Source organism: Mercenaria mercenaria, chromosome 7, assembly GCF_021730395.1.
Source record: "Mercenaria mercenaria strain notata chromosome 7, MADL_Memer_1, whole genome shotgun sequence".
In the NCBI taxonomy this organism is placed as follows: domain Eukaryota; kingdom Metazoa; phylum Mollusca; class Bivalvia; order Venerida; family Veneridae; genus Mercenaria; species Mercenaria mercenaria.
Genome location: NC_069367.1, coordinates 16,234,356 through 16,260,940, shown reverse-complemented (window position 1 = coordinate 16,260,940; position 26,585 = coordinate 16,234,356). Strand labels below are relative to the sequence as shown.

At 37.0% G+C, this 26,585-nt stretch overlaps 2 protein-coding genes across 9 annotated transcripts in view; both read left to right on the top strand.

Moving 5' to 3' along the window:
- Positions 1-9,667, top strand: part of LOC123554843 (uncharacterized) — a 30,893-nt gene extending 21,226 nt beyond the window's left edge. For all 8 annotated transcript variants that reach the window (XM_053547687.1, XM_053547686.1, XM_053547689.1 and 5 more), the window contains 2 exons: positions 2,834-2,903; positions 8,470-9,667. In XM_053547687.1, coding sequence (XP_053403662.1) covers positions 2,834-2,903; positions 8,470-9,616 — 1,217 coding nt within the window. In that variant the 3' untranslated portion in view covers positions 9,617-9,667. The remainder of the gene's footprint in view (positions 1-2,833; positions 2,904-8,469) is intronic.
- A 4,682-nt stretch (positions 9,668-14,349) lies between these two features.
- On the top strand, positions 14,350-22,257 carry LOC123554844 (ninjurin-2-like). Its single transcript, XM_045345208.2, has 2 exons — positions 14,350-14,506; positions 19,904-22,257. Exons 1-2 carry the CDS (start codon positions 14,474-14,476, stop codon positions 20,258-20,260), a joined length of 390 nt encoding a protein of 129 aa, XP_045201143.1. The 5' UTR covers positions 14,350-14,473; the 3' UTR covers positions 20,261-22,257.
- The last annotated feature ends 4,328 nt before the right edge of the window (positions 22,258-26,585 follow it).

The window sequence follows — 26,585 nt, the reverse complement described above, 5'->3', positions numbered from 1 at the left end:
AAGTTTTTCGGCAAACTTTGTTTTTGTGTCATATCTTTGTTGCTATTGCTTATATCATACTGTAAGTTCACATAAACATTGTCCAGCATACAAACAAAGTATGTGCAGGGCTGGGCCCATTATACCAAAGGTCAAGGTCACCAAGATGTTAACTTAGGTTATTTTTAAGGTTGAAGTGTTTTGGCAACCTTTGTTAGCCCACCATCATCAGATGGTGGGCTATTCAAATCACTCTGCGTCCGTCTTCCGTCATTCCGTCCGTCCGTCCGTTAACAATTCTCGTTATCGCATCTCCTCAGAAACTACTGGGGGGATTTTGACCAAACTTTGTCAGAATGGGAAAAGCTTTGAAAAACCTCTTGTCCAAAACCACAGGGCCTAGGGCTTTGATATTTTGCATGTGACATCATCTAGTGGTCTTCTACTAAGATTGTTGAAATTATCCCCTTAGGGTCAAATATGGCCCCACCCCCGGGGGTCACATGGTTCATATTGACTTATATAGGAAAAAACTTTGAAAATCTTCTTGTCCAAACCACAAAGCCTAGGGCTTTGATATTTGTTATGTAGCATCATCTAGTGGTTCTCTACCAAGTTTGTTCAAATTATCCCCCTAGGGTCAAATATGGCCCCGCCCCCAGGGGTCGCATGGTTCATATAGACTTATATAGGGAAAAGCTTTTAAAATCTTGTCAATAACCTACAACATTCAAATTTGGACCACATGTATAGTTTTGAGTGGCAAGATGAACATTGACATGAGTTGACCTTGATTTTGACCTAGTGACCTACTTTCACATTTCTGTAGCTACAGCCTTCAAATTTGGACCACATGCATAGTTTTGTGCACCGGCAAAAACTTTGACCTTGACATTGACCTAGTGACCTACTTTCACATTTTTGAAGGTACAGGCTTCAAATTTTGACCACATGCATAGTTTTGTGTTCCGAAATGAAATTTGACCTTGATTTTGACCTAGTGACCTACTTTCACATTTCTCAAGTTACAGCCTTCAAATTTGGACCACATGCATAGTTTTGTGTACCGAAATGAATTTTGATCTTGAGATTGACCTAGTGACCTACTTTCACATTTCTCAAGCTACAGGCTTCAAATTTGAAGCACATGCATAGTTTTGTATACCGAAATGAACTTTGACCTTGAAATTGATCTTGTGACCTACTTTCACATTTCTCAAGCTACAGCTTTCAAATTTGGACCACATGCATGGACCACATGCACAGTGATGTGTACTGAAATGAAATTTGACCTTGAGCTAGTCTTGAAATTTGGAACAATCAAAAATGGCTCAATGGTGGGCGCCAAGATCACTCTGTGATCTCTTGTTTTTCTGTAATATCTTTGTTACTATTGCTTATATCTTACTGTAAGTTCACATAAACATTGTCCAGCATACAAACAAAGTATGTGCAGGGGCTTGGCCCATTATACCATGAGTCAAGGTCACAAAGTTAAAGTTGTTATACTTTGAATTATTTTCATGTTAAATTTGTTTGAAAGCTTTGTTTATAGACATATCTTTGGTTCTTTAAAAGATAATGACTTGAAATTGAAAATATTTCTTTATAATGTGTGTTACAATCCCCATAACTCAAATTGTATTTTTGACAGAATTATGCCCCTTTCATACTTAAACTATTTTGGCAATTTTCGCTTTCTTGATGTTACTTTAGTACAATATAAGATAAAGACTTGAAACTTGAAATGTATCTTTATCATCATAATCTGCATGAGTGTAACAATCCCCATAACTCTGCTTTGTATTTTTGACCAAATTATGCCCCTTTCTTACTTAATTTTTTTGACAATCTTCGTTTTCTGGACATAATTTTGATACTATATAAGGTTATGACTTGAAACCCAAAATATATTTTTACCATCATCATCTGCATGTGTGGTAACAGTCCCAATAACTCTAGTTTGTGTTCTTGACAGAATTATGTCTCTTGGTGTATCTTCCTTTTAAAGTAGAGGTCTCTTATTGAGACATATATTCATTTTACTGTCAAATCGCCAAATAGTGGAACGCGCTGTCTTACGGACAGCTCTTGTTATCTGGGTCATGTAGGGTCAAAAACTAGGTCACCTGGTCAAATCAAAGAATAAGCTTGTTTACACCCTAAGGGGCATATTTTTCATTCTATCTTCACAAATTTTGGTCAGAATGTTTATCATGAAGTCTTGGACGATTTAAAATCTGGGTCACATGTGTTCAAAAACTAGGTCACTAGGTCAAATCATAGGAAAAGCTTGTATACACTCTAGAGGCCACTTTTTTGCTCCAGTCTTCCCGAAACTTTGTCAGAATGTTTCTTTTCATGAAATTTTGGACAGGTTCGAATCTGGGTCATTTGGGTTAAAAAAAACTTGGTCACTAGGTCAAATCAAAGAAAATGCTTGTTTACACTTAAGAGACCATGTGTTTTGATCCAATCTTAATAAAAATTGGTCAGAATATTTATCTTTATGAAATCACAAGGTAAAACATGCTTACACTGTTATATGTTACACAGGTGAGCGACCTAGGGCCATCTTGGCCCTCTTGTAAATATTTAGTAAAGTTAAATACTTTTGATGAGGATTTTATACATTTGAAGTAAATATCTAATAAAAATATGCATACAGTGACAGGAGTGATGGCACCAGTATCCTATGAATACACATCTAGTTAATTATCCTTTGTATATATATATATATACTTACCAGATATGATTCTACATTAATGGCGTTGAATTGATAGCTTTGAGTTACTGTATTTTGATGCTAAAATGTACTTAGCTAGTCATGTAACATTTTGTATTTTTACTTCAGATTTGCAGCCATCATTTAGAAGAAAAAGGGTATCTGCCAACAAAAGTAGAAGCAAGGAAAAATGCCAGATGTAAGTACTATAATTATGTCTCCCACCACACAGTGGTGTGGGAGACATATTGATTTACTCCAGTCTGTGTGTGTGTCTGTCACAAAGCTTGTCCGCACACTAAGTCGAACATTTCTTATCCGATTTTCACCAAACTTGAACAAAATGTGTTTGACCATAAGACCTCGGCCAAGTTCGACAACTAGCCAAATCGGTCCAGGCGTCTTGGAGTTGTGGCCCTTGAATTACCAAAAATCGGTCTTTTTACTCTTGTCCGCACTCTAATCCGAATATTTCTCATCCAATCTTCACCAAACTTAAACAAAATGTGTTTGACCATGAGACCTCGGCCAAGGTCGATAACTAGCCAAATCGGTCCAGGCATTTTGGAGTTACGGCCCTTGAATTATCAAAAACTTGGCCTTTTTACTCATGTCCACACTCTTAATCAAACATTTCTCATCCGATCTTCACCAAACTTGAACAAAATGTGTTTGACCATGAGACCTCGGCCAAGTTCGATAACTAGCCAAATCGGTCCAGGCATTTTGGAGTTACAGTCCTTGAATTATCGAAAAATCGGCCTTTTTACTCTTGTCCGCACTCTAAGTCGAACATTTCTCATCCGATCTTCACCAAACTTGAACAAAATGTGTTTGACCATGAGACCTCAGCCAAGTTCGATAACTAGCCAAATCGGTTCAGGCATTTTAGAGTTACGGCCCTTGAATTACCGAAAAAATCCGTCTGTTTACTCTTGTCCTCTCTCTTAAGTCGAACATTTCTCATCCGATCTTCAACAAACTTGAACAAAATGTGTTTGGCCATAAGACCATACCCTAGTTCGATAACTAGCCAAATCCGCCCAGGCACTTTTGATTTATGGCCCTTGAATTACTGATTGGATCCACTCATCCAGACCATCTAATTGGATCCACTCGTCTAAAACATCTAGAGAAACTAACATTTTTCATAGGGGCAGTTGTGGGAGACATGCGCTTTTCTCAAAAGCATCTCTAGTTAAAAACACAAAAACTTGAAACTGACAGACGTTTGTTCTGCAAGGCCACACATAGTTTATTGCAGTTTATAGATGTTATTTCTTCATTTTATATAGATCATAAAGAAAGTTGCAATAACTAAAACTGTACTAATTACTGAATGAACAGTTTCGGGACCTTTCACACAACTTAGTGATGATGAGAGGATGTTTCAGTTCTGTATCTGAAAGATCAAAATTAAAAATATGGTCACAAACTGTTCTAATGCAGTTAATTTTTGTATAAATATTAAGCATGATGAGTCAGATCTATACCTCCCTGGTCACGTCCAAGGTTAGTGTCACTAAGTACATTATGTAAGATGTGTGTCACACATTCAAGAGTCAGGTCCATACAGCCATGGTCACATCCAAGGTCAGTGTCACTAGCTGAGTACATTTGTAAGGTGTGTGTCACACAAGTCAGGTCCAAACACCTCCATGGTCGCCTCTAAGGTCAATGTCACTAGCTAAATACATTTGTAAGGTGTGTGTCACACAAGTCAAGTCCATACAGCCATGGTCACCTTCAAGGTCAATGTCACTAAGTGCATTTGAAAGGTATGTGTCACATGAATCAGGTCCATACAACCATGCTCCAAGGTCAGTGTCACTAGCTAACTGCATTTGTAAGGTGTGTGTTACACAAGTCAGGTTCATGCAACCATGATCACCTCCAAGGTCAATGTCACTACCTCAAGTATATTTTGTTATGTGTGTGTCACACAAGTTGGGTCCATACAACCATGCACCTCCAAGGTCAATGTCACTAGCTAAGTGCATTTGTAAGGTGTGTGTCACACAAGAGTCAGGTCCACACAACCATGGTCATCTCCAAGGTCAATGTTACTAGCTACATGTAAGTACATTGTAAGGTGCGTGTCACAGGAGTATGGTCCAAACACCTCCAAGGTCAATGTTACTAGCTAAGTACGTTTGTAAGGTGTGTCACACAAGAGTCAGGTCCAAACACCTCCAAGGTCAATGTTACGAGCTAAGTACATTTGTAAGGTGTGTGTCACACAAGTGTCAGGTCCAAACACCTCCAAGGTCAGTGTTACTAGCTAAATATATTTGTAAGGTGTCTGTCACACAAGAATGAGGTCCAAACACCTCCAAGGTCAATGTTACAAGCTAAGTACATTTGTAGGGTATGTGTCACACAAGAGTGAGGTCCAAACACCTCCAAGGTCAATGTAACTAGCTAAATATATTTGTAAGGTGTGTGTCACGAGCTAAGTACATTTGTAAGGTGTGTGTCACACAAGAGTCAGGTCCAAACACCTCCAAGGCCAATGTTACAAGCTAAGTACATTTGTAAGGTGTGTGTCACACAAGAGTGAGGTCCAAACACCTCCAAGGTCAATATTACAAGGTAAGTACATTTGTAGGGTGTGTGTCACACAAGAGTGAGGTCCAAACACCTCCAAGGTCAATATTACGAGCTAAGTACATTTGTAGGGTGTGTGTCACACAAGAGTGAGGTCCAAACACCTCCAAGGTCAATGTTACGAGCTAAGTACATTTGTAGGGTGTGTGTCACACAAGAGTGAGGTCCAAACACCTCCAAGGTCAATATTACGAGCTAAGTACATTTGTAGGGTGTGTGTCACACAAGAGTGAGGTCCAAACACCTCCAAGGTCAATATTACGAGCTAAGTACATTTGTAGGGTGTGTGTCACACAAGAGTGAGGTCCAAACACCTCCAAGGTCAATGTTACGAGCTAAGTACATTTGTAAGGTGTGTGTCACACAAGAGTGAGGTCCAAACACCTCCAAGGTCAATGTTACGAGCTAAGTACATTTGTAAGGTGTGTGTCACACAAGAGTGAGGTCCAAACACCTCCAAGGTCAATGTTACGAGCTAAGTACATTTGTAGGGTGTGTGTCACACAAGAGTGAGGTCCAGACACCTCCAAGGTCAATATTACAAGCTAAGTACATTTGTAGGGTGTGTGTCACACAAGAGTCAGGTCCAAACTACTCCAAGGTCAGTGTTACTGGCTAAGTACATTTGTAAGGTGTATGTCACAAGAGTCAGGTCCAAACACCTCCAAGGTCAATGTTACGAGCTAAGTACATTTGTAAGGTGTGTGTCACACAAGTGTCAGGTCCAAACACCTCCAAGGTCAGTGTTACTAGCTAAATATATTTGTAAGGTGTCTGTCACACAAGAATGAGGTCCAAACACCTCCAAGGTCAATGTTACAAGCTAAGTACATTTGTAGGGTATGTGACACACAAGAGTCAGGTCCAAACACCTCCAAGGTCAATGTAACTAGCTAAATATATTTGTAAGGTGTGTCAACAGAGTCGGTCCAACACCTCCAAGGCCATGTTACAGCTAAGTACATTTGTAAGGTGTGTGTCACACAAGAGTCAGGTCCAAACACCTCCAAGGCCAATGTTACAAGCTAAGTACATTTGTAAGGTGTGTGTCACACAAGAGTGAGGTCCAAACACCTCCAAGGTCAATATTACAGTAAGTACATTTGTAGGGTGTGTGTCACACAAGAGTGAGGTCCAAACACCTCCAAGGTCAATATTACGAGCTAAGTACATTTGTAGGTGTGTGTCACACAAAGATGAGGTCCAAACACCTCCAAGGTCAATTTACGAGCTAAGTACATTTGTAGGGTGGTGTCACACAAGAGTGAGGTCCAAACACTCCAAGGTCAATATTACGAGCTAAGTACATTTGTAGGGTGTGTGTCACACAAGATGAGGTCCAAACACCCCAAGGTCAATAATTACGAGCTAAGTACATTTGTAAGGTGTGTAGGTCACACAGAGTGAGGTCCAAACACCTCCAAGTCAATGTTACGAGCTAAGTAAAATTTGTAAGGTGTGTCACACAAGAGTGAGGTCCAAACACCTCCAAGTCAATGTTACGAGCTAAGTACATTTGTAGGGTGTTGTCACACAAGAGTGAGGTCCAAGACACCTCCAAGGTCAATGTTACAGCTAAGTACATTTGTAGGGTGTGTGTCACACAAGAGTGAGGTCCAACAACCTCCAAGGTCAATGTTACAAGCTAAGTACATTTGTAGGTGTAGTGTCACAAAGAGTCAGGTCCAAACTACTCCAAGGCTCATGTTACGAGCTAAGTACATTTGTAAGGTGTATGTCACAAGAGTCAGGTCCAAACACCTCCAAGGTCAATGTTACAAGCTAAGTACATTTGTAGGGTATGTGACACACAAGAGTCAGGTCCAAACACCTCCAAGGTCAATGTTACCAGCTAAGTACATTTGTAAGGTGTGTCACACAAGAGTCAGGTCCAAACACCTCCAAGGCCAATGTTACGAGCTAAGTACATTTGTAGGGTGTGTCACACAAGAGTCAGGTCCAAACACCTCCAAGGCCAATGTTACTAGCTAAGTACGTTTGTAAGGTGTGTGGTCCACATGCCCAAGATCACCTCCAATGTCAATGTCACTTCATTAACCCAATGTCAATGTTGTAGAAAGGATGCCAGTCAGGTCCTAAGATCACCTTCATTAACATGTCACAGGTAAGCGCACTTAGTGTTCATGCAATATTGATCTATGATTGATTTTATCATACATTTTCAAAATAATATCCTGGTATTCCCTTTGTAATAGACAAAGCAGTTAGTTTGCAAAAACTTCAGTTTGCTGTTGTCCAAAATGTATCTTATTTGGTGATTGTTATACGCCCAAACTTTTGAACCCCTTGAGGGATTCATAGAAACTTGACACAAATTTGAATAAATTTTGCACAAATGTTCAATGCAGGGCGCATGTTTTAGATGGCTCGCTTCAAGGTCAAGGTCATACTTAGGGATCAAAGGTCATACCTGAACCTCTTGAAGGATTTTGAAGAAACTTTACACAAATGTTCACCACATCAAGACAGTGTGCAGAGCACATGTTCTGGATGGCCCGCTCCAAGTAATAGAAAGAGCATTGAAACTCGAGGGTAAACGATTTGTACGCGGAGGCATAGCCCCCCGAGTATAAATCGTTTACCCGAGAGTTTTAATGTTCTTACTGTTTTGTATCATAGCTGTCCATATATGGCAGTTGTAGGCTTTCCACATTGCCATATTCAGCAGTTCAGTGAGTACTTAAAATCCTTGCTTTACAAATGTGTAAAGCCCAGGGTAAAAAAACAAATGCTAGAGCAGAAAATCAATAAAATACACTTCTCTGTCTACTGTTTCAGACAAGCTGACATACTTTCTTATCCAACAGTGCGGTAACTAGCGTGCGGGTATTAAATACCTGCACACTTTTAGTTACCGCACCCTGTACTCCGTGTTAAAATTTGTTAAGAAAAATCACCTAGCTATGATACAACTGTTTTTAACTGCTTGAAGGATTTTAAAGAAACTTGGCAAAAGGTTAACCACATCGAGACAACATGCAAAGCACATGTTTCGGATGGCTTGTTTTAAGGTCAAGGTCACACTTAGGGGTCAAAGATCATACCTTTGGGCGTTTATTTCTCCGCATTGCGGTGCTCTTGTTTTGGTTTTGTATGTATGTTCAGTGTTCCTAAATTGCATTTATTTTATTTTTCAGAAGTACACAGATCAGTCTAGCTGAAAAAAATGAAAGTTCTAATGATACCTGTAGAAATCAAAGAGACAGATCTTCTTATAACCAGTGTACTTATATAACTGCCGAAAGAAATAGTAATGATGCTAACACTGAAAAAGAAAAAGTGCAGACATTACATACTTATGGCATACATAGTCTGGAAGAAAAGGGAATTCGGCCAATAAGGGGATCCAAAGCTAGAAACAGATGTAAAAATACCACTAGAGTGTTAAGTAATAAAGACAGAGTGAGGTCAACTTCAGAAGAGGGGAATATTCCAGTGACATTTAGAAATTCTGTTAGCCGGGACAGTTTATCAGATCACAAAAATAAACAATGTAAGGAGCAAAACAACATACTGTCACACAATACACATCAGCTACAACATTGTAGTAAACAATATGTACCATGTAGTGGAGAACAATTCAAACAGCAGAACAAAGAAACAAAACCCAGTTTAGAACTTGGTAGTTGTAGTAAAAGATCTGGTCAGACAACAAGTAAAACCCATGGGCCAGGTTATTTTTCATGTTGTCGTCCACCAGATTCATCACTTGACGTGTCTGCTTTGGACTTTAATGAAAATACTTCATCAGCATCTTCTAGAAATCACGAACTTCACCTTCAAAGTATGGAAAGAAATAAAAGTGGATCCTTTGAAAATCACTGTGATCTGAAGAAAGGAACTAAAAGGAAAAGATACAATTCCTTTCCAAATATTTTTGAAATGTCAAAGCGTAAAGAATTTTGTGTTAGAAATAAAGGAAGTTTTGCTTCAAACTGTGTGCTTTCAGGTGGTCAAGCAAAGAAAAAGAATAGAATAAAAGCAAAAAATAAAGTTGTGAAAAGAAAAGCCTTTGTTCAGAATGGACAAAGAATTATTCACAAAATACACAAAAAAATAGCTGAATCAAGTGATCTTAGATCTGAAATACCTGGAAGTGAAAACAAAGAAAGTATTGAATCAGAAACAGTTAAAATATCCGAGTTAGAGAATATTATACCACTTGATGTTTTAACCTGTAAAAATCCAAGAAAGGCTAGGATGAGACTTGAAAAACAAAAAGGTGCATTACATAGACATGTTTCAAAGGATGCAATATGGAGATTTGTTAACTCAAAATATTGAGAGTAATGTGGAATGTTTTACAATTATGATATAAAAATGTTGAAAATATTATTATTTTTCAGTGTTTATTAGTGTCACATGTAACTAGCTTTAACTTGTGTTAGCTATAAGCATAGGTGGATGAGCCAAAGTCCATCATCCTGTGTCTGTCATCCTGCGTTAACAATTTTGCTGAAACATTTTTTTCTTCTGAAACTACTGTTCAGAATTAAACAAACTTGGTAGCAACCTGGCGTGGACTTCTCTGAGGTTTGTTCAAATACATGTAGTTTTGCTTGACCCGTTTTAGGTGCCGGTGGGGGTGTCAGAGCTAAAAATAGGGAAAACTCTGACACAATTTCTCATGAACATCTTGATGGAGGTTTGTAACGTCCTTACATGGTCTTCTTTCAAGCCTCCTATTATGTTGCTTGGTTTCATTCTTATCCTTTCAAAAGATCTTTTCAAATACTGTGTTAACTATCACAGCAGCAATATTTAATGGCATATGGCAGCTGTAAAAAGTCTTCCCAGACTTCCACTCAGTGTGGTTATATTTTCTGGTCCTTTGGATTATTGAGTACATTCAGTTTTACTACTGAAAGTCTATGCTAGTGAGTGAGAGGTGGGTTGCACATTTCGTTACCTCTTAAGAATAGACTCTGTCAAAGCAAGTCTTCTATTATGTTACTTTAATCTTTTCACACAGTTTATTAATTATCACAACAGCAGTGCGACATGGTGGCTGTAACAGTTTCCCTGTCTTAGATTCAGTATGAATACCTCTGCGAATGTCTCTGAAGTATGTTATGTTCCGGTACTTTATAACATGTGTAAATGTTGAGTTCTGCTCAGCCCAGGGCTAGAGAGTATGGATGGTACCTTGCATAAATCCACTACCGTCCATGAACAGGTTTTCCACTTTATTTGTTGTTATATTTTCTGGTCCTTTGAATCATGGAGAATATTCAGTGTTACAATAATATAATTCAGCTAAAGCATGTGCTAGGGGGTGGGTGTGGTGTGTGTCACATTTCATTTCCTCTTGTGAACAGACTCAATCAAACTGACTTGCTACTTTGTTGTTGTTTTTTAGCTCATCTGATTTTTTGAAAAAAAATGATGAGTTATTGTCATCACTTGAGCGGTTGTCGGCGTCTGCGTCGGCGTTGCCTGGTTAAGTTTTATGTTTAGGTCAGCTTTTCTCCTAAACTATCAAAGCTATTGCTTTGAAACTTGGAATACTTGTTCACCATCATAAGCTGACCCTGTATAGCAAGAAACATAACTCCATCTTGCTTTTTGCAAGATTTATGGCCCCTTTTGTACTTAGAAAATATCAGATTTCTTGGTTAAGTTTTATGTTTAGGTCAACTTTTCTCCTAAACTATCAAAGCTTTTGCTTTGAAACTTGGAATACTTGTTCACCATCATAAGCAGACCTGTACATCAAGAAACATAACTCCATCTTGCTTTTTGCAAGAATTATTGCCCCTTTGGACTTAGAAAATCAGTTTTCTTGGTTAAGTTTTATGTTTAGGTCAGCTTTTATCCTAAACTATCAAAGCTATTCCTTTAAAACTTGCAACACTTGTTCACCATCATAAGCTGACCCTGTACAGCAAGAAACATAACTCCATCCTGCTTTTGCAAGATTTATGGCCCCTTTTGGACTTAGAAAATATCAGATTTCTTGGTTAAGTTTTATGTTTAGGTCAACTTTTTCTCTTAAACTATCAAGCTATTGCTTTAAAACTTGCAACTCTTGTTCACCATCATAAGCTGACCCTGTACAGCAAGCAACATAACTCCATCCTGCTTTTTGCAATAATTATTGCCCCTTTTGGACTTAGAAAAATGGTTGAATATTATGTTTAAGTCAACTTTTCTCATAAACTATCAAAGCTATTGCTTTAAAACTTGCAACAGTTTTTCACCATCATAAGTGGACACTGTACATCAAGAAACATAACTCTATCCTGCTTTTTGCAAGAGTGATGGCCCTTTTTAGACTTAGAAAATCATGGGTAGGACAATATTTCTATTACACAAAAAAAATCAGATGAGCGTCAGCACCCGCAAGGCGGTGCTCTTGTTTATGTTTTGAAAGGATCTCTTCAGAGATTTAATTTTTTTGGTCAGTGGCATCATCTTGTCTAGTTCTCTTAGTTTTGTTCAAATGATTCTATTTGGACCCTTCTGGGTGCTGCCAGAGATTAAAATAGAAAAACCTTTAACAGCTTCTCATGAACCGTTGATGGATCTACACCAAACTTGGCCTATGGCATCTGAAACTTTCCTTTGCTCAGTTTTAGAGGCCATCGGAGGTAAAAGAAGAATATATCTTTAAACAACTTCTCTTCATGAACCACAGAATGAACTTTCACTAAACTTTGTAACATCGTTGTAAGGTTCTTTATATGGTTGCACCTTTCGCCAGAGTTAAAAATCGCTAAAAGACTTTATACAACTTCTTATGAACTGTTTAATGGAGCTTCTTTTCCAACACCAGATGATATATCTTCACCAGACTTTGTATGTAGCATGCTTGTATGGTCGTCTGTTAAGTTTTAAGGTGTTCCTCTTGGCCACCATTACGGGCTGCTAGAAATAAAATTAGAAAAAGCTAAAAACCTTTAAACAACTTCTTATGGACTACTTCATGGATCTTTGGCAAATTTGGTCTATAGCAACCTTGTTTCGTCATCTCCAAGTTTTGTGCAAGTGGTTCTGCTTAACCTCTTTTAGGGGCTGCCAGAGCTAAAAATAGAAAAAAAAACAACATTTTACCACGTGTTCTCATGGGCCAGTTCATTGATCTTCATTAGATTTGTTCCACAGCACTTCTTTGTACCTCTTTCCATTTTGTTTTGTTTAGTTCATTAGAGCTATAAATAAACAAATCTTTAAACAACTTCTCATGAATGCTTGAAAGATCTTCACTGAACTAATTATTGGATGGAGCTCTGGACCTTCCTGAATTTTCTTTTAATGTTTCCGCTTGCCTGTAGGTAAAGGTTGCAAGAACTGAAAAGATTTGAACAACTTCTTATGATCGTAATTGACCAGACTCTCTTAAGTAAACTATAATGGTTACATTTTTTGAGGTCATCAGAACAAAAAAATCCCAAAAAGCTTAAAATTGCTTTTAATGATCTACATACTGCATTTCACCAACTTCGGTCAAAAGATCAAAATCCTTCCTCAGGTGACAGACTTAGGCCCAGGTTCTCTTGTTTGTGCTATTTTGATTACTCTTACTATCTCATTATTAAATGCAATTAACTTTTACACATAAACATGATTTATGTAGAAAATGAGTCCATGAAAGAAATATTATTATTGGTACCATATTACAGATTTATGCTATGTAAACTGTTGGGTTTTTAGAAAAAGTAATATATTTGTTTGTTTATTGGTTCACCACATATTCAAGGTCAAGTAGTCAGTTTCAGGTGAGCTACTTAGGGCTGATTTGGCTCACTTTTGTGGGCTTGGTGCAGTTTTTCAACAATATTTCAGTTATGTAACAGTAACAGTGTTCCTGGATTCTGCACTAAATCTAACCTGTTCTCCACAGGTAATTACCAACTTCTCCACATCGATCAAAGGTGGAGGACCAAGTGACTTCAGACACAATGTCTCTTAAAAAATCGCCACGGAGAACATATACCTCACCTTGGAATCAAATTCACAGCCATGAGATTTGTAAATCTGTGCTCTCACTATTGAGCTAAGTGCATGACATAAATTGGTAATATAGTACTGTAGACTAGGATTCTGCCCACTGTAAATGGATACCAATAAATCATTTCAGTAACTAAACCGTAATACCAAATAATGAAAACAATATCCTAGGATTTAGCAAAATACTTGTGGAGAACACTGCATAGGAGAGTGCTGTTCAATGATAATCATCTAAATTTGATAGTATTATAGTGTTCATATACAATAATGCATTTATGTGGTTTTCATATGAAAAGCATATGGTTCTCGTATGAATATTTTACAATATTTCATATGATTTCCATATGTTAATTGTTGCATATGAATATCGTATGAAAACCTTCATATTAAAACATAAGAAAGATAACATACGAAAACGATAAGTTATTATGAGGATATGATTGTCATAAGAAAATCATATGACTTTTTTATGCTTTATGCTACCCAGTTCAATTGCAAATGTAAGGTATTACTGGTTTTTACTGTTCTCAAAATAGGCGTGCTCAAAAGCTGTACAGAGCCATGTAATGTTGATTGTTTAAATAGAATTCATCTTCACTTCTTAAGTAAATGACGGTGACTAAGGGAATTTGCTGTTAAATCTTTATGTTCAATATGTCTCCAGCCACAGTGAAAGTTACTTATAAAAAAACAATATTTTTTTCTAAAAAGTAATAATGGTAACTTTATGACAAGTAAGTATAGATTTTCCCTGGAAATCAACACAGACACCAGTATTAGTACATGTATATTCATTACTGGACCCCTAGCCACTTCCATAAATATAATTATGGTTTGAACTAAATTTTAAAACATTATCGACAAAAAATCAACAAACTGACTGAAATCTCCCTCACACGTAACAGCATGCATGCATTTCGGGTACTCTTCAGTTCAGTCTATAACCCTACATAAAGTAACTTCTACAGAGATATGCTATCAGCTAAAGGAATACAAAGTTCACCTGATCAATGCATTGACAAAATGATAATACCCAACATATTTTCGTAGCCAAAGTCAATACTGTCGATAAGCTGTATATTAGGTGTACAGTTTAGCATTTTGTCAAACGAAAAAAAAATGTTATGTAAGCAACGTACACTTGAGACGTCTCTATTATTAAGATAAGAGCAGGACAATAATAAACGAGAAATGGAAAACAAAAAGATTGAAGACATGAATTCGGTTTGTATATTTTCTTTTCTTATTAATTAGATATTATAACTGTGTGAGCACATTAAGATGGTGGCACAGAGGTGACCTGGATGTTTTTTTGTTGTTTTTTTGTAAATATATATATTAATTGCTGTTAAATCTTTACATTCAATAAATATGTCTCCAGCAAGAGAATTTGTTTTAATTAAAAAGTATAATATAAACATATATTAAAACTGCGTGCGCGCATATTATATATATTTACTAGTACATGCTCACGCACTAATATGTGCGCTGATTTTTTTTATGCTAGTACATGCGCACGTACTGATATGTGCGCTAGTGTTTTTTTACTAGTTATTTACGTGCGCGCGTATTAATATGTAAAAACCCATCCATTTCACCTCTGTGCCACCGTAAATTTTATAATACTAGTTTGTTACCGTGCGTAGGACTTGTAGTCGGATTTAAATTACACGACCGGCGAATAACCTACATACATGTAGAGCAAAATCTATCTCTGGTTATTCTGCAATAAACCACTCGCGTGCAATAACGCCATCCAATCCAGGTGCGTAGCACGGTCGTAAAAACTAGTCACCATTTTTTCTAACAATGTTGATACTGGTATGCCATGTTAGAATCGAAATAATATGTTCCCATGTGTGATTTATCGTAGAATAACCCGAGTTTTTCGTTCTTATGCCTACGGCCTTCGTGATATATTCTTACGGCCTTCGTGATACATGTATATTCTTACGCATTAGAACTCAAAACTCGGGTTATCCTACGATGAACCCCGTTTCGGAACTTATTATTTCTTAAATGAAAGGAAGAGTCGTATCGGAAAACAACCAGAATACAGATCGGGTTGCATTTATTGTCTTACTATCGCATGTTTTCATCATTGGCAGCCTCGTAATATCTACGTGAATGTGAATTTTGCCATAGGAACGGATATCAGGCAGTGTAGACTAGCTCCTAGACCATGATAACTTTGTTGTCGTTGTTTTCTTTAAATACCCTTTAAATTATGAATATAGCCAGTCTATAACATATGTCAAATATCATACACGATACTATTATAATAAGTTCTCTTAGAAAATCTCTGAAGTTGACTGGCATTTTTCGTAAAATAAAAGAAAAATTACAAAAGTTGACAAAGTCTTTATTTATATCAATCTAGTCTAGCAGCTAGTAGCTGGTCTGTGTAGGAAGAAAAAGTGACTTTCTTGTAAGGCGAAGGCAAAGTAGGTCATGGACCATTCCTTCTTAGGTTTGTTTTAGGTTCAACGCCGTTTTTCAACAGTCATGTAACGGAGGGCAGTTAACCTAACCATTGTTCCTGGATTCTGTACCAGTACAAACCTGTTCTCTGCAAATAACTGCATGAATCAGAGGTGGAGGATTAATGATTTCAGACACAATGTCGTTTATCAAATAATCACGGAGAACATACGCCCCGCTCGAGGATCGAACTCACGACCCCGCGATCCGTAGACCAACGCTCTACCTACTGAGCTAAGCGGGCCGGCTTATTTGGGATCCTTAATTGTTATTAAAACGAATGTCATCTTTCAGGATCGTTTGATGCCCGTCCATAATTTCATCTACTAAATCATGAAGCCTATTTCCAATGTTCCTAGGGTGGTCTCCTTTCAGGTTCTTCCGAATCAAGGTAAAGCATGCAGAGAAAGAAGATACAACTTTTCTTATTAAAAACCTCTACTAATTTCACAGAAGACGTTTCGTTTTAAAATTGGGCGGGGCTGACGGACGGGGCTGACGGGCGGGGCTAGTTTCCCCTATGTGGTTATACGGAAAACTTTGAAAGTCTTCTCTCATATCGCCGGCTTTCACGGTGATGTTCTTGAAGTGATTCTCTACCAAACTGTGTTAAATTATAGTGTGTCTTAAAAGAACATGGCCGACAGGGATCTATGCTCTAGTTTTCTGTGTATCGCGCTATACAGGAAACTTTAAATTCTTCTCCAGTGAAATCGGTAGTGAACCACTACAAAAATCCTTAATTCACTCCGAAGAAAGTGAACAGGAAAGATATTTAGAAAGTTGTTTTTTTAACAACAACATGTTTTACTATTTCTTAGCATGGTCTCCTGTGACATCGTCAATAAAGAAACCCTGAACGCTACACAATTCTAAATAAACACTTCTTGTGTTTGTTTACATTTTTGACCAATCAGAATGGACTAAACATTACCTTATTTCTAGATATCTTTCATGTACCTTTTAGGATTGGCGGTCTTTGACCAGATATTTTTACTGTAACATTCGTAAAACATTTATCGTTCTGAGTGTTTTACAGTTATCTAAGTCCGTCGTTAGTCAAGGTCCTTCATTTACTCCCAGTAGCCTGTTGTTGATCACGGAGTTCACTATAAATATAGAACCCCGCCAAAACATTTTTGTTATCTTTTCTTTCTATTAATAGGCGATTAATGCAAAATACTACAGTCAGTGCTGGAAAGCCTTTGTGTGAAATGTATTTACGAACAGATTTTCGGTGGATATTTTTTCATGCCTTCTATTAGACAATCAAAGTGAGGCAAAGGTTGCACTGTATTAATTCCAATGAAAAAAGATATTGTAAATATAAATAATGTTACTTAATCAAAGGCTAACATTAGTCTTGTTTTGATTTCGGCCCAAAAACATTATTCATGTCAATATTATCACATTAACTTAAAACATGAAACTGTCTTTTCATTTAATTTGAATTATTTACTAAATAAATAAATAAAATCATTTAGAAGCATGCAAAAATATGAAAAAAAGCTAATGTGATACTATTTCAAAGGACCGGAAGACACTCTTGAAATGTATATTATGAAGCTTACCCAAAATTTTGACACCAACTCGGCGTAGTATCTATCAAGTACTGTTACCTTTTCACTAATCAATCGCTTGAAAACTTTCAAAACCAAATTAGAACAGTATTTTAACGGTTTTATATGAAATTTGGGTGTTTTCGCGTCGGCGATTCTATGTATCGGGGGTAAACTCATGTACCAAAATGTTTTATTGTATTTTGTACACTATTTCCAGCATGATGTAACCTTGTCACAGAAATTCCATACAAGTCTTAGATTAATTATACGCTCTTGATTTAAATGCAAAATAGGCACAAATTTAAAAACTCAACTCCTCAAAGCAAAGGAACAGTGAAAACTTCTAGCTAATCGTAAGCCTTGGTGGTGGTTTGGATATTTTGTTTTGTATTTATAAGCACTTCGATTAGTTTTGTGATTTATTCGTTTCGAAATTAAATTTAAAAAGCCTTCATGAAATGTAGGCCTATAGTTGTAATTTATTTTCGCCTGCCTTATCAAGTTTGAAATGAAAACGTACTCATCATTTTCTCATTTTTTATAAAAACAGCTTTACCAAGTTTGAAAATTGTCCATTAGCGCGTGCGATTTATGTGCAGCCAAAACTATCGCATGCTATTCTCACGTCTTTGCAAAATTATTCTTGCAAGATAGGAAACACTTTAAACTTTGCTTACATGAAGACGTCTAGCATAGAAGATCCCCACCCCTATCGTCAAAGTCAAGTTCACAGTTTGAAGACAACGATTTTTTATGATAATGCCCCATTTAATATGTATTCACCGTATCAAGACGTTCTGTCGTCTGCTGGGTTTACCTGACATGATATAACGTTTACACCTAACAAAGTTAAACTTAATATTTCACTTCAGTGAGATAGCTTGATTCTAGACAATAATTTTTAACTTAGACTCACATCTTTATGGCATATCTTTTCATTTGATTTATAAGTAAATGTCTAGAAAAAAGAAAAAAAAACTATTGAATTACATTGTGTCAGAAGGCTGCACAACTTCAACGTGTCTGAGTTCTTCAAACGCCTTTTGTTTCATCTCGACAGACAAATGAAAATTTGTCTTCTTCTAAAGAACATACCATGTCATTGGCCTCGGCAGGCCAAGATTACCAATTCAATATTGCGGGTAGACTGGCATCAGTCGTTAGATTCATGAAATGTAAAGCATTTGGCCATAAAATCAATCCTCTCTGATACCACTTTTTGAAAAAATTTACGATATCTCTTGCCTCTGTCTCTAGCCTCTGTCTCTAATGTTGAGATGAGCCTAGAGAGAAAATATCAGTGTCAGTATGAAGAAATTAATATTATTACAGATTATTTGATCTCAACAGACTTTGTAAGTCTATATTGCGGGTAACCATGTAAAATTACTAAAGTTAATATACATTTGAAATGTTGAAATCGACTAATTAGTGAGGTATTTTACTTAAAACTATAAAAAGATCCCTTGGAAGCATAGAATGCAACCAAGAAGAATAATAGCAGACTCGGTTTGACTGAGTCTGTTCACGAGAGATAATGAAATCGGTTGCAACACCTCTCACGCCCCCTAACACCGGCTGAAGCGGAACTCCATGATCCCAAAGGACCAGAAAATATAACAACACTAAAATTGAGTTTAGAAACCTTGTTTTTTTTTTTATCTGAAAATAATTTTATAATTTTGTTTGTTTAATTTTTATATGTAATCATTCTTTAAAGATTTTCTACAAATACCGCATTTCGATAATTACATTCGACTGTTTTCTGGCTAATATATAGTATTCTTTATATTCATCATAATTTTCCGCCTTCAGTCGGTATTATTCAGTAGCAAATATAAAGAACTTAATATATTATTTGTTTTGTTTCATGATACCCCGTCACATATGTTAGCAAAACTACAGAAGACACTCGTAGTAAATCTAACACAAATATTCATTCTGAAAAGACCTCTGCAAAGTGTTGCAATTCAATGCTCAAATCGTCTCATCACCGCCTACCTATATATCGATTTTAAAGTGAATAGATTTAACATTTCAAGATTTGCTTAGTTTACTTTTATGAGCTTAGGGCATGGAAGGAAATGTTAACGTTGATTAAAAACAATAGAAGAAAAAAGAATTTTGATTTATCCTTTTGTGTGAATTTGCCGGTTTTCCGTCGATTACGTCGGGTCTAAGTCGATGACATACAATGCAGATTTACAGTATATCTATGCATGTGGGCGAAACAAATGCGAAACATAAAGAATATCAATCGAGATAAACTCTCACTGAAATTTGGGTGTAAATGTGAACATGCATGAATGCGGTGTAAACGCGATCATTTAAATTTTTAATTTTATATCTAAAATTGGTTATGAAACAAGTGATCAAGAGATCCGGTCAGCAGTTGCGCGCAACGTTCGTAACTATATACATGTATATCCTTGATTCAGTAACTCAGCAACTACACGAAATATGTTAAAATAATTCCATTATAATAAAAAAGAATACTTCTTAAGATTACTATTATGATCAGAAGGAACTTCTATAACCTCACGATTTTATTTTAATTTACTGAGCTTGTTTTCAACAGAATTCAAACAAAGATGTGGACTTCAATACGTATGCGACGAAGAAAACAATCGCTAAAGGTCTGTTTGACTTCGGACTGCTGATGAGCAATGCATCGCAACTAAAAGCCCTACTTAACCAGGGACCCTCACAGAAATTTTACTACGCCGTCTTAGCGCTAATTTCTGTGTCATTATTACTGCAAGTGATAGTCGGGATCATGCTGCTTGTTCTAGGGAGGATGGTATGGAGATCTGACGAAGAAAAGAGGAGAGCTAACGTATTGAACAATGTAACTGTTGGTTTTGTCTGTGCTATTACAATCGTCAATGTTTTTATCGCTGCCTTTGGAATACAGATGTCAGGAGATTCAAAATAATAAAACAATGGGAAAGGACATTTTTATGCTAACATTGCATTACGTCATAAATGACGTCGGTGATTAATTACGACAATGATTAGTCTTCTGCTACAAATTATAATATTCATTTAAGAATTCTTATGTATGATTTAAAATAGCTGCAGTAGTTTTACTAATAAAGCCTTTGTCATGTTAGAATCTAACATATTCTGGCTACGGACTAAATAGATCAAAGTTCTTTTAATCATTAGATGTCTAGCCTATTGTTAAAGGCTTATATTCTTGCTCTGATTATATCTTATGTTTTGAGAAGAAAAGGGACATGACTATACACAATTTGAATAGCCTCATGATTTATCTTCTGTGTACAAAACAGGGTCGAAATACAGACACTGTTTCCGGTGGTATAGCGTCGTTGTAATGTAGTAGATTCTAACTCGCCTCATCTCTAAAAGTACGTCCACATCGCGTAACAGCAGTGTACCAGACGACAGCCAGACGACGTCAAGTGAAATATAGCTCTATAATGAAAGAAAACAAACACAATGATGATTAACGCTGATAGTTTTTCAGACTAGGTGCAAAAAGAGCAAAAACAAACAATTCCTTACTACCCGTCTATCATAAAGAATACGTCAACAGTCTAGATCTATTCGAAAACAGTTCGGATCACACTGGGGCTATATAGCTTTCACCAACGCTGCGCCGATGCAGAATTAGTCACAGAAACGGCCGATGAATATAATCGAGTGCAAGTATTTCCGCTATCAGCAACAGTTTCTAGTTTTGCCTTCAGTTCTGTGCCATTAGAAACGATAGCGGAAAGTTGGATATTCTTAGTGTCATAGGCCTATTGAACTATACAAAAAAAGTCATACTAGCAGCTGCTATTTATTGAACCTTGTGGTAACTATGACTGACTGATGGCAGTTATGAAATGGTCGTACCCTGCTCTATTATCACCGTGGGACGTGCAAGTCATTTATTAAGTTAAAACTGAAAAGACAAACACGGATATTTACGGAATCAGATATCCTTTCCGCAGCCTTAACGTACTAAAACGTATTAGCGTCTGATGGCCCTTTCACGCTTCCGTAGAAACAACATTTATTACACGAAACTTATTTTGAAAATATTTCTGAAATGTCTCGGTCTGCAGCTCTCAAATACGGTAATATCTTACATCTGAGGCATAAACTGACACTCTCAGACAACATCAAAAATGACATTTTGAGCGATTTGATGAGGTTCCAGAAACGGGACGTATACACATTCAGTATGATAAATTCAAGACGTACCTGGCGATTACACTCTTCTGTATTTTAACGTCTATTTGTAAGAAGAAATATTTTAATTGATAGGGAAATGGAGAAAAAAATATAATGTAGTGCTTTATCGTATTAAAGGGAAATTATTCTTAAGAAAACACACCATCAGTTTTGTTTCTTGGCTGATTCCAGATGACACACCAGCTTGTTATGTTGCATCCTGATGTCAAATTATGTAAATATCCGCACCTGGTACGTCTTGTGTATTAAAGTTATGTAAATATCCGCACCTGGTACGTCTTGTGTATTAAAGCTATTTATCACATGTTTGACGTCGCGGGAGTGTAAGAAAGCCATTAAATAAAAATGATAATACACTAGTGTAATAAAGCTTGACGTCGACGTCATTTATAGTATCGGAGACGTTGGTCAAATTGTCTTATTCATATAGTAAAAGAAAATAGACTTTTTTTATGTTTCGACAAGAAAGGCTATCATGTGGTAAAAAGAATATTACATTTGTGACTTTCCACATTGAATTTATTAAACGAGTTGAATAAAATTGATAAAATGCTCGGCAGAGCCTCGCATTTTATTATTTTATTCAACTCGTTTAATAAATTCAATATGAAAAGAAACTATGTAATATCCTCTATGTAAATATCCGCAACTGGTACGTCTTTTGTATTAAAGTTATGTAAATATCCGCACCTGGTACGTATTGTGTATTAAAGTTATGTAAATATCCACACCTGGTACGTCTTGTGTATTAAAGTTATGTAAATATCATGCATGGATGAAAACATTACATACTGGACAACAAAAATGAGTTAGAATATTTTAGATCTACTGTGACCTTAACCTTTCATCGTTCATAAGTTGCAGTAGGAAAAACGTGAAACTAGCAGTAGCAGTAGCAGTAGCAGTAGCAGTAGCAGTAGCAGTAGTAGCAGTATCAGTAGCAGTATCAGTAGCAGTAGCGAAAACGTGAAATTGGCAGTAGCACTAGCAGTAACTAAACCGTGAAATTGGCAGAAGCAGTAGCAGTAGCTAAACGTGAAATTGGCAGTAGCAGAAGCAGTAGCAAAAACGCGAACTTGGATGAAGCCATGGCTAAAACGTGAAATTGGCAGTAGCAGTAGCAAAAACGCGAACTTGCCAGTAGCAGTAGCAAAAACATGAAATTGGCAGTAGCAAAATTGTGAAATTTTCAGTAGCAGTAGCAGTAGCAAAAACGTGAAATTGGCAGTAGCAGTAGCTGAAACGTGAAATTGGACGTAGCATTAGCAATAGCAAAAAACGTGAAAATGGCAGTAGCAGTAGCAAAAACTTGAAATTCGCAGTAGCAGTAGCAAAAATGTGAAATTGGCAGTAGCAGTAGCATAAACGTGAAATTGGCAGTAGCAGTAACAAAAACGTGACATTGGCAGTAGCAGTAGCAAAAACGTGAAATTGACAGTAGCAGTAGCAGTAGCAAAAACATGAAATTGGCAGGAGCAGTAGCAGTAGCTAAAATGTGAAATTGGCAGTAGCAGTAACAAAAACGCGAACATGGCAGTAGCAGTAGTGAAAACGTGAAATAAGCAGTAGCAGTAGCAAAAACGTGAAATTGGCAGTAGCAGTAGCAAAATTGTGAAATTGGCAGTAACAGTAGCAGTAGCAAAAACGTGAAATTGGCAGTAGCAGTAGCTCAAACGTGAAATTGGATGTAGCAGTCACAGTAGCAAAAACGTGAAAATGGCAGAAGCAGTAGCAGTAGCTAAACGTGAAATTGGCGGTAGCAGTAGCAAAAACGCGAACTTGGATGTAACAGTAGCTAAAACGTGAAATTGGAAGTAGCAGTAGCAGTAGCAAAAACGTGAACTTGGCTGTAGCAGTAGCCAAAATGTGAGACTGGCAGTAGCAGTAGCAAAAACGCGAACTTTGCTGTAGCAGAAGCTAAAATGTGAAATTGGCAGTAGCAGTAGCAGTAACAAAAACGTGAAATTGAACGTAGCAGTAGCAGTAGCAAAAACGCGAACTTGGCTGTAGCAGTAGCTAAATTGTGAAATTGGCAGTAGCAGTAGCAGTAGTAAAAACGTGAAATTGGACGTAGCAGTAGCAGTAGCAAAAACGTGAAATTGGACGTAGCAGTAGCAGTTACTAAACCGTGCAATTGGCAAAAGCAGTAGCAGTAGCTAAACGTGAAATTGGCAGTAGTAGAAGCAAAAACGCGAACTTGGATGTAGCAGCAGCTAAAACGTGAAATTGGTAGTAGCAGTAGCAAAAACGCGAACTTGGCAGTAGCAGTAGCAAAAACGTAAAATTGGCAGTAGCAGTAGCTAAAATGTGAAATTGGACATAGCAGTAGCAGTAGCAAAAATATGAAATTGGCAGTAGCAGTAGCAAAAAAAAAAAAGGGCGAACTTGGCAGTAGCAGTAGCTAAAACGTGAAATTGAACGTAGCAGTTGCAGTAGCAAAAACGTGAAATTGGCAGTAGCAGTAGCAAAAACGTGAAATTGCTAGTAGCAGTAGCAAAAAGACGGACTTGACTGTAACAGCAGCTAAAACGTGAAATTGGTAATAGCAGTAGTAGTAGCGAAAACGTGAAATTGGCAGTACCTGGAGCAGCAGTAGCAGTAGCAAAAATGTTAGCAGTAACAATTTTGCTACTTCTCACTGCTACTGCTAACATTTTGCTACTACCGCTAGTGCCCATTTCACCTGTTTGCCTACTGTTTGCTACTGCTGCTCCAAAGTTCACGTTTCTGCTGCTGCTGCTGCCAATTTCACGTTCTTTATTACTGCTACTGCTGCTGATACTACTGCCACTGTTAGTTTCACATATTTGCTACTGCTACTTCTACTGCAAATCATGCGGTTTTACTTATGCTAATGCTACTGTATATTTCATGTTTTTTTGCTACTGCTACTGCCACAACTGTTTCTTCCAATTTCACGTTTTTTGTTTTGTTTTGTTTTTTGTTACTGCTACTGCTACTACAGATACTGCCAGTTTATTGATTTTGCTACTGCTATTGCCATTTGATGAGTTTTTTTTTCTACTTCTACGATTACTTCTGCTACTGGCAATTCCACGTTTTTTGCTACTGCAACTGCTACAACTGATACTGTCAGTTTCAAGTGTTTTGCGACTGCTACTGCTACTACTGCTACTGCCATTTTCAAGATTTTGCTACTGTCACTGCCAATTTCACGTTTTTGCTTCTACTGCTACTGTTACTGACATTTTCAGTTTCTTTCTACTGCTACTGTAGCTACTGCTACTGCCGTTTTCGCGCTGTTGCCACATCTGCTTCTGCTACTACTGCTAAGTGTCAGTTTCATATTTTGGCTACTGCTACTGCTAATTTCAAGTCTTTTTGCTATTGCTACTGCTGCTACTGCTACTGCCTCTGTTATTTTCACGTTTTTGCTACTGCTTCTGCTAATTTCACGTTTTTGCTACTGCTGATTTCACGTTTTTGCTACTGCTACTGTCAGTTTCACGTTTTTGCTACTGCTACTTATACTAACTGCCAATTGCACGTTTTTGTTACTGTATACTTCTATTACTGCTACTGCCAGTTTCTCGTTTTTGCTACTGCTGCTGCCGCCAAATTATAGGTTTTTGCTACTGCTACTTATACTAACTGCCAATTGCACGTTTTTGCTACTGCTACTTATACTAACTGCCAGTTTCTCGTTTTTGTTACTGTTGCTATTCATACCGATAACTAACTCCGATCAGGTTACCAAACATTACAGACGAAGGCGGAGAACTTTTTATCGATATTGATTTGCTAGTGAGTGGAATGATAATAAGCTGTTGTTTTAAACTGTTTATTGTGAGATAATATTTTTACTTTTAGAACCAAGATAGATTCGTGGTTGTATGGCTCGACTGAAAACATGCACAATTAATTCTTTGAAAATAGATAACAATAATGTCGTCTGGAGGAGACGATGCAACGAAGTATTCTATCAGAGAAATATGTCCGTTGTTATATTCACGCTTTGTTCAAAATATAATTTTATATACATTAACTATCATAAACGTTGAAATCTCGCTGTACTCATTCAAAACGTGAATGAATCAACGAAGTGTGTCTGCTGCACTATATGATCTTACACATTCTTGTTGAATTACTACCGTTTATTCTCGTTTAAAAGTATAACAGACAGCTAAACAAGTTTAGAAGGGAAACTACTCTTCTGCCCTTGATCAGCTCAATCACCGGATCTACATGAGATAGCATCCCCTGGTCTGTACTTGTCTAAAAATGTGAAATTGAAACAGCCAAGCCCGCCTACACATCCCTGGGGTGTATGGCAATCAATGTCTGAGAGCTTGAGATGGAGAACTCATCTCTAAATGTCGGAGAAATGACAGGCTTGATTATGATACACGTGTTGAGTGTTTATGTTTACCATTTTTTGTGTCCTTCCGCAAGGGTAAGACTGTAAATTCAAGGTAGGTTGCAAATTTGAACTCATCCATCATACAAAACCTCAGAACTGAAAACCTTAAGTAATTTTAAGAATTTTTCTTCTTTTACATTCTCTTTGATGAAATAGATTTATCAAAAATTAAGGCATTTATTATTCTGTACTTTTTTCTTGTGTTACATTTTCATAATTCGTAGCCAGATAACTCCGCTTGGCCTAGATTTGAACACACTCGCTAGTAATTTATACCTAAATTTCGCACCCGCTCTATTTATAAAACACCGTGGGAAAAACTACTGTGGTTTTCGGTTATATCATAACACAAGTTAAAGCATACCAAAAGTTCCTTCTAGGGCACATCTATATAAATATAAAATGACCATCTTGTAAAATGTTGGTTGCAATGTCTGTTTTATACTGCCAAAAAATATCAGGTAAGTATTTACGCTAGTTTTTTAACATAAATTGTTAAATCCACCAACAAACTAAATCTGTTGCCTCCTTCAGTAGATTAAAGCCGGCAGGCAATTAAGCATATATGCATTAGGGGAAGAGCTTTACTACCTATGAGAGAGTCAGCAGACGAATGTAATCTGATCATGTAAACACAGAATTCGTCTGCTTGATATCTAAAAGCATCTAATGC

What these genes read in the sequence shown, in the direction of transcription:
- LOC123554844 (XM_045345208.2), top strand. Translation starts at nt 14,474, where the DNA reads ATGGAAAACAAAAAGATTGAAGACATGAATTCG. An exon ending in AGATTGAAGACATGAATTCG is followed by an intron (nt 14,507 to 19,903) that starts GTTTGTATATTT and finishes TGTTTTCAACAG; the next exon opens with AATTCAAACAAAGATGTGGA.